This window comes from Aedes albopictus, chromosome 2 (genome assembly GCF_035046485.1).
Source record: "Aedes albopictus strain Foshan chromosome 2, AalbF5, whole genome shotgun sequence".
In the NCBI taxonomy this organism is placed as follows: domain Eukaryota; kingdom Metazoa; phylum Arthropoda; class Insecta; order Diptera; family Culicidae; genus Aedes; species Aedes albopictus.
The window spans coordinates 111341415-111349590 of record NC_085137.1 but is presented as its reverse complement, the minus strand read 5'-3'; the positions used below and the strand labels follow the sequence as shown (position 1 = coordinate 111349590).

Sequence of the window (8176 nt, the reverse complement as noted above, 5' to 3'; positions counted from 1 at the left end):
ATTCCTGTAGAAGTTTTTCTGAGCATTTTTTTATTTTTCAAGGATTCCGCTGGAAAACCTTATGACAAAATCTGCCAATGATTTTTCCAGAAGTTCCTCTGAAAGAGGAGTAATCCTTCCTAAATCTTTTCGAAGTTTCCTCTAAGCATTTCACTAAAAATTTTTAGAAAAATTCTCCGATGATTCATCTACAAGTCCCTCTAAGGAATGCCTTTAAAAAATATTTTAAAGAATTCGTTTAGAAATTCTGCCAAAGAACCCCCATATATTTCTGCGATTCCACTAGAACACTACGAAGATTCCTCCAAATATTCAGGATATGCTGAAAAATTATAACTACAGAAATTGCTCCGAATTCCTCCGAGAAATTCTCCAGAAATTTTCCCGAAGAATTCGTTATGAATTTCTCACCGTATCCAGCAATTCATTCGGGGATATTCCCACGACTGTCCACAACGTCTACGAAGATTTCCCCTGAAATTTCTTAGAGGATCCTTTAAGGAATGTTTCCGAATATTTGGCCAAATTCCTTCAGAAATTTGTTCGTATATTTCTCCCAAAAATCCTCTAGAAATTCCTTCGAGGATTTCTCAGGAATCTCACCGAGCATTTTTCGACCACTCTACAAAGAATATTCCTTCGGATTTTTTTTTCAAAGATGCCTTTAAAATATTAAAATATTTTCCAGAAATTCCACCGAGGATTTCACCAGAAATTCTTCCGAAAATTCCTTCAAGCATTCCTTTATAAGTTTTCCGAGGTACCCTCGAGCAATTATTTCTCCGAAAATTGCTCTAGTGTTTTCTCCACAGTTTTCTTTTTTTTTTACTTCGTCCAAAGATTTCTTAAGAAATTCATTTGAGGATTTCACCAAGGATTGATCCAGAAAATTTACCAGTTGGGCTGTTTAAGGGTATCCAGATTATTCCATAATCTGAATCTCCACCCAAAAATGTATCGAAATCCAAAATTTCATCATTTTTGATGGACTGGAATCATATTCAAAATGCATTTAAAGTTTTTATGGGGATTTTTTTTGTTTTGTCGAGTTGTCATTTTATCGATTGAACTGCCATTATATCAACGAAAATCAAAACTGTTTTGTTCATTTGACCATCAAATCAAACATATTGGGATGCAATAAAATCGTGTTTAGCTGAGCAAAATGAGCTCTTTCTCGATAATGATATAGAAAATAGCAATATTTTATTCACTAAACAACCCAATTATTCCTCCAGAAATTTCTCAGATAAGTCTTTCAGGAATTATTTCGAAAACGCGTCAAAAACTCCTTCAAGGATTCTTTTGGAAATTACCCCCAAAATGCTTCCAAGGATTCTTCCAAAAGTTCTCCCGAGGAATCATCCAGAAATTCTTTCCAAGATTTTTTTCTAAATATTCTTTGAAGTATTTCGTTAAAAGTTATTCCGATGAAGCATAAACATTTTCAGAAAATTTCTCCATGAATTTTTCCGAGGATTCCTTCAAATATTTATTCAAAATTTTATCCAAGGAATATTCTAAAAGTTCTTTCGAGAAAGCCTCCAGAAGCTCTGCCGAGGGTGTCTTGAGGAATTGCTTCAATGATTCTATCAAGGATTCCTCCATAAATTTCTCCAAGAAGTCCTTCTGAAATTTATTCGATCGTTCTTTTCGAAATTAGTCCGAAAACTTGTATATACATTTATTCAGAAATTCATCCGAAGAATCCTCAAAAAATGTCTTCGAAGATTCCCTTAGATATTCTTCCGAGGATTAATTTAAAAGTTCCTCTCTCCTAGTTTTTTTTAATTCCTTTTTTTAAATATTTAGAAAGGGAAGAATATGAAGCGACTGAAATGCGCAGGGGAAAATATTTTTGTTTATATATTCGATTTATTGGGGATAGGAAAGATAATCATTTAATGAGCCGTATATTGGGCCAAAACCTGTATTAAATTAGCCGTTATGGCGCAAATACGGCATATTAGCATTTAATGATCTGCAGTAAAGGCGTACACACTAAGATTCAGATGTTAAAGCTCAGTAATTTTTTCACTGAGTTCAGTATTTTTTCCATCTTTTTACTGAGTTTTCAACAGCAGATTCATTTCGGTACACTCGGTAATCGTATTTACCGTTCACCAGTAACGATATTTACCGTGCTTCAGTAACTTTTGACAGTTTGTGAGCTGAGCTCGGTAACTAATTTACAGAATATCCGCAAAATAAATAACCGAGCGTACCGAGTTGAATCTGCTGTTGAAAACTCAGTAAAAAGATGGGGAAAATACCGAGCTGATCTTAGTGTGTATATAGTGCTAAATAAAAGCAATTTTAACTGCTTATTCGTTACCTGGGTCCCTAAAAGGAACTCTTGGAAAAAAATGATTTGAAGTCCAGAAGAAAAATTCTCAAAAGAACCCCCGGAAAAATCCTCCTGAAAAAAAAATATACAGAAGCAAAACCAAAAAAGGAACTCTTGAAAAATACCTTGCTGAGACTGATGAAAAAAAAAATACTTAGGAGGAAGTTGTGGAGAAAAATGTCCAAGAGAAAGCCATAAAAATCCATAGGAGGAGCTTTTAATAAAAAATATCCAGCTAAAACATCTAGAGAAAAATAAACAAGAAGAATTTCTTCAGCAGAACTCCTGAAGGAAAATTATTTGAGGGAGCTTATAACGAAACAAATCCCTGGTGGAAAACTGCGTTAAACCATTAGCAGAAACTAACAAAAAAATAAAACCCAGGAGAAACTTCTAAATATATATCATCTTAAAGAATTCTGGTAGAAAAATTCTCAGACGCAATATCCTTATAAGGAACCTATAAATAAAAAACTCTAAAATTAACTGCCGGAATGAAATTCCCAGATGGGAATCCTTTAAAGATCCCTAAGAACTATTCATCTTCTAGAGAAATTCAAAAAAAAGAACACCTTAGGCTTAGATAAACTATCTAGGACTCTGATTATGCATAAATACTTTGTAATGTTGAAGATATCAATGAATGTCTCTTTTCCCTATTCCATAGTGGTGCAAGAAGTGGTCTACTCCGGGGGTGCCAACATCCTCACCTCCGTTCTAAAGGTCCGGGATCTGCAGAGCCATATCAAGCAAGTATCGCACATCCCGCAACTGATGCAACACTACCAGGAAACGCCAAAATTCTACGTTGAGAGGAAGTAGAAATTCATCAGCCGGGTACCGTTGATGGCTCGGGTCTGCCCGAACGATACCTACAAAGTGTATGAACGGTGTAGACCGCGCTGCTGGTGTGCGATAATAATAAATGGCCGCGCAGAAATATGAGCTACATTTTTGAAGACCGGTCGGAGTCGGCTACCACGGCCGCTGAAGAAATCGGTGAAGGTGGCACATCGACATGAACAAGTTTGGTTTCAAACGGAACAAATCCAGATTCTAGGGATGGCGTAGGGAAAAAGTCGAGAACATCACGAGTGCAAGGTGTTCAGAGCCAGCAATGTTGAATTCATAGCCCGTACGAGAAAGGAACACTTAAGTGAGGAAAAAGCACGCATTGAGAGATTACGTACACCGTTGCAGACCTTCATGTGAATGATCGAAGAGAATTATGACCATGCAGGATCCAACGCCCTGGTGCGTCGCCTTTGCTGGGTCAGGCAGCAAGAGCTTCAAATGTCTCCTCGAATGCGACGGCACCCAACGTTGCGTACTACTTCTCGCCGGAAGTGGATCTCCAGGGGCGAGAGTTGTTAGCAAGCCGAAATGGATATCCACCAAGGTGCAGCGCTTATAGGCAAACATCTGGCCGAGCGAACAGTTTCCCATCAAGCTGCAGGAACAGGTGCTGCCCATTTTGGGCCTGATGTCCTCACATGTTCACGCTGAAAGCCTTTGTCACCATGCAGCTTTCCCGGGGATTCCCCGTCAAGATCGGTAAGCTGCCACTCACATGTCATGTATATGAAATTTACCAGATTTTTGATCCGCTTTGTTCCCCATTCCAGAGATCCCGCTCTTCCACGTGCTGAACGCGTTGTTCTAACTTTGGAAATGCGATCGCGATGGAAGCGCCGGTGGCGAACATCAGCAGCCTGGAAGGAGCAGGAGAGCGAAGTGCGCACCACGTCCATTGCTGCTTCGACATGCGGGCCGAGTACGTGCAAAATATAGTAACGATGCCTGTATTCTAAATATATATAGAACAAATTGTATATTTGTTCATAATATGTATGTGTATATCATTGAAAGAAGAAACTAAACTAAATTCTAAATTGAAAGAAGAAACTAAACTAAATTCGTATCATGTTGTACACATTCTTCATCCATTTACTATCGAGTTCTCTCCCAATGGCCGATTAAATTGGGTTTTATCCTTTTTCGACTTGAATTTAGTATAGTTGTGGTATTTTTTGCAACTATATGAAATTCTGAACGAAAAAGGCAAAATCCAATTTAATCAACCATTCGGGGTGCTTTTGCAATTGGATTAATTTACATCGCCTCCATTACATCATCGAAAGTGCGTCGAATTTATTACGTCGCGCAAATTACATCGTATCTGTTTATTACATCAACAGCCGTCGAGTACATCGGGCTGTGTAATATTAATCGATCGATGTAACGACCTGGTTGCAGCGATTCCGATGTAATATTCAACAACTTTTTTTGCTGTGTAGTATTTATTTGTGATGACATATAAATTGCAATAGGTTGACCTTTAAAATGAAAAAGTACAGACCTTTATTATTTATGTGCATTGCATGTAGAAACTAAGATGGGCTAGAAATCTGGTTCTATGTGCAAAGCCAGTGAAATTTATGTGCAAAGCTTGATTGCAAAAATCTATGTGCGCGGCATATACAAACTAGATGCGGATTATTTTTAGTGTATATTTGGGTTGATTTCTGGTTCCGTGTGTGCTTAGTCTTTCACCAATGCTGTTGCAGTGTTCTGAAGGAAATTTCTGAAGGTCCATGATGACATTTTCGTTTTGTTTACAAACTTGACGCTGCTGGGGAAAACGCGCAGGTAAAAAGTGCAAATTTACGCTAAAAATCCCTTTAAAACGTTAATTTTTACGATCAAAGTTTTTAATACTTTAGAATAATGTGTTTCATGTAATTAGTATTGATTGTGCAAAGGTAAGAAGTGCTTTTTTTTTATTAAAATGTAGTGTCTAAAGCAGTTCTTTACAGAGCGAGCACCCATTCCGCTCGAACATGACTACTTCTGTCACGATCGACGACATCCCATCTGGGATCGGCTCGTCCGCTGCCGCCAACGAGTGTCGCATGCTGATGAATGTGGCGCGCTACTATGATGTGATATCTCGAATCGTTACCATTCTGGATGGCTTGGTAATCTGTCCGGAAGTTGACGCCAATTCACTAAAGGTAGTGCACCACTTGGACAGCAAATGCATTGTCATCAGCTACGGTGAACCGGATTCGGTGGCTAGAGAAGTGGAGGAAGATGATGGAACAGAGACTGAAGTAACGTTCGAGCAAACCGTTGCGGACGAAGAGGGTGTTGAAGAAATTGTAGAAGAGGTTGCCGTTGAAGACGTGATCATCGAGGAGCAGCTTGATGATGAGGAGTTTATATATGTGGAAGATAATGAGCAAGTGGCGGTGGAGAGTATTTTAAAGGAAGCCGAGGAAATTCCAGTTCAAATGTTCGACCTGGTGAAGCAAGAGGAAGATCAGTCAACGGAGATTGAGAATGAAAGATTTGTGTTGTCGGACAACCGAAATGATGACGAGTCAGGGATGTCGGAATACTTTGTGGAATATTTACAGGAAGCTGAAGAAATTGATCGAGATGAATGTAAGTCAATTAAAATTGAAATTCCGGAAAGTTCGAAGATAGCTAAACCTAAAACCAAACCGAGTAGTTCATTTATGTATCGATACAAATGCCAGTTTATAATGTGCAATGAAAAATTCACGTTTGCCAAAGAATATGGTGAACATCTTAAACGTGAGCATCCTGGAATCATAATCAAACCGATTCTTCTGCAGTGTAAGCATATCGATTGCAAAGTCACTTTTGACGACACATACAAACTCCATGTTCATCATAAGAAGCACAAAATGCAACAAAGAGTTGATAAATATGGCACAATAGATTGTCAAATTTGTTCGGAGAAGTTTACCTCTAGGATAGCATTGAAGAAACATGCTAAAGAGCATTCCCAAAGCATCGTAAGAGCAGTCAAACAAAACCTAAAGCGCAAATGCCTCCATTGTGATGAAGTCATTGATTCGAAAATCAACGTCTACAACATCCACTGTTTGGAAAAGCATGGGCAGGCACCATACAAATGTTTTATTTGTGAAAAGGAATACTTTCTACTAACACATGTAAATGAACACGTAAAAGCCGAACACAGCATCGAATCCGTACGTTCCATGATCCTGGAATCTCTGTGGAGGTCATTCGCCATCGATGACTCCACCATTAAAGAATGTCGAATGTGCTTCCGACTTTTCTCTTCGCCCAAAGCCGAAACGCAACACCAGGAAAGCCACATCAAAGAGCTTTCGATCACATGTGCCATCTGCGGCGGAAAGCACTACGAAAGTCAATGTAGCGAACCGCGGCCAAAATTCGACTCCGTCTACATCAAAGTCCAGTGTGACGAATGCCAACGCTGGATGTCCAAGAAGAACATCAAAGAGCACAAGGCCACTCACGCGGCCGAACGGAACTTCCCCTGCACTGTGTGCAAGAAAACCTTCAAAGTGCAACGGACCGCCCACCGGCACATCCAGAATCACATCAATGCGGAGAACCGGCTGCGCAAGTGCTACGACTGTGATCAGGAATACACCGACGAGGATTTCCTCGTCGAGCACTACGAACAAGCGCACCCCACCAAACGGCCCTTCAACTGCTTGATCTGCGGCGTCGGATTCTACCGGAAGGATCACCTCGGCGATCACTCACACACTCACTCCGATGAGGACCGGCGGAGGATATCGGTAAAACATCCGGTCGAACATTACCAGATAAGGAACGCCCGGGTTTACGAGTGTACCCTCTGCAGGAGAAGTTTTTCCGCCAAACGGACGACGGTTGCCCATTTTATTGTGCACACGGATCGGCCCTTTACCTGCGAGCACTGTCGGATGTCGTTCCGGGTGAAGACTGCCCTGGAAGACCATCTGCTGGACGTGCATAAGGTTAAGATGTAAAATATTCGCTTACTGGTTAAGTTTTTTTTGCACTGATCTATCGCATCTAAATAAAATTTAGAACATTAAACAGCAACTTATATTTTTGAGTACATTTTTTTCATCCTGAAGAAATCTAGCTAAGTGATTCGAATTTTGTAAGTAGGGTGGGGCGGGGCAAGATGGGTCACCTAAGGATGGATCACCATAACTTTGTAAATACAAATTGTATAGGTTTGTATTCGTCCACTACTCTTTAATACACTAGTTAGCTATGCTAAAAGTCGATAAGAAGTTCATTAAATACAAAATATGATGGTAAACAAGCAGTTTTAAAAAGTGATCGATTTTGCGCCGTGAAAAAAGTGCGGGGCAAGATGGGTCACCTTTTAAGTAATTCACATTTTCTCAACGAAAAACGTCAAAACATAAGATTTGTTCGGCGTTCATATATGCTCCATATCCATACTGAGTAAACAAGAGCTACTAGTAAACATTTTGTAAATTTATTTGGAATATAAAAAACTTTACGATTTGAGTGGTCCTAAGGCGACTTGAAAATCGATGTTTTCACTAAAAAATTATCATAATTTTATGTTATAATGTTGAGCGTTCATTCCGCTTGATTGAAGTCATTTATGAGATAGCCTTGTTATAAAAAATAAATAACTTTTGAATGCTCTAAAAATACGTTCAAAATTGAAGGTGACCCATCTTGCCCCGCGGCCGTTTATATGGAGATTATATGGAATGTATCGCATAAGAAAAATGGCTAAAAACCTTTTTATTTTTTATTTCGAATGAGAGTGAATAATTTTTCAATCAATGCCCCAAACTTTTGTATATTCATGCTGGTCATCTAACAAAATTATTAACATAATCAAAACATGAGTAATGCGCCCGAAAATGGCACTGACCCATCTTGCCCCGCGACCCATCTTGCCCCGCCCCACCCTACACACGGTGTATATATTTATACACAGAAAAAAATACTGCGGTAGCTGCTACTATAAAATTGTGTTCAAACTTACTA

At 39.2% G+C, this 8176-nt stretch overlaps 1 protein-coding gene and 1 pseudogene across 1 annotated transcript; both read left to right on the top strand.

Moving 5' to 3' along the window:
- Nucleotides 1-4161, top strand: part of LOC109409474 (ankyrin repeat domain-containing protein 13D-like) — a 17536-nt pseudogene extending 13375 nt beyond the window's left edge.
- A 499-nt stretch (nucleotides 4162-4660) lies between these two features.
- Nucleotides 4661-7244, top strand: LOC109420674 (zinc finger and BTB domain-containing protein 41). The gene is made up of 2 exons (XM_019695099.3): nucleotides 4661-5109; nucleotides 5164-7244. The coding sequence occupies exon 2, from the start codon at nucleotides 5188-5190 to the stop codon at nucleotides 7162-7164; it is 1977 nt and encodes a 658-aa protein (XP_019550644.2). The 5' UTR covers nucleotides 4661-5109; nucleotides 5164-5187; the 3' UTR covers nucleotides 7165-7244.
- Nucleotides 7245-8176: the final 932 nt, after the last annotated feature.

What these genes read in the sequence shown, in the direction of transcription:
- LOC109420674 (XM_019695099.3), top strand. Translation starts at nt 5,188, where the DNA reads ATGACTACTTCTGTCACGATCGACGACATCCCATCTGGGATCGGCTCG.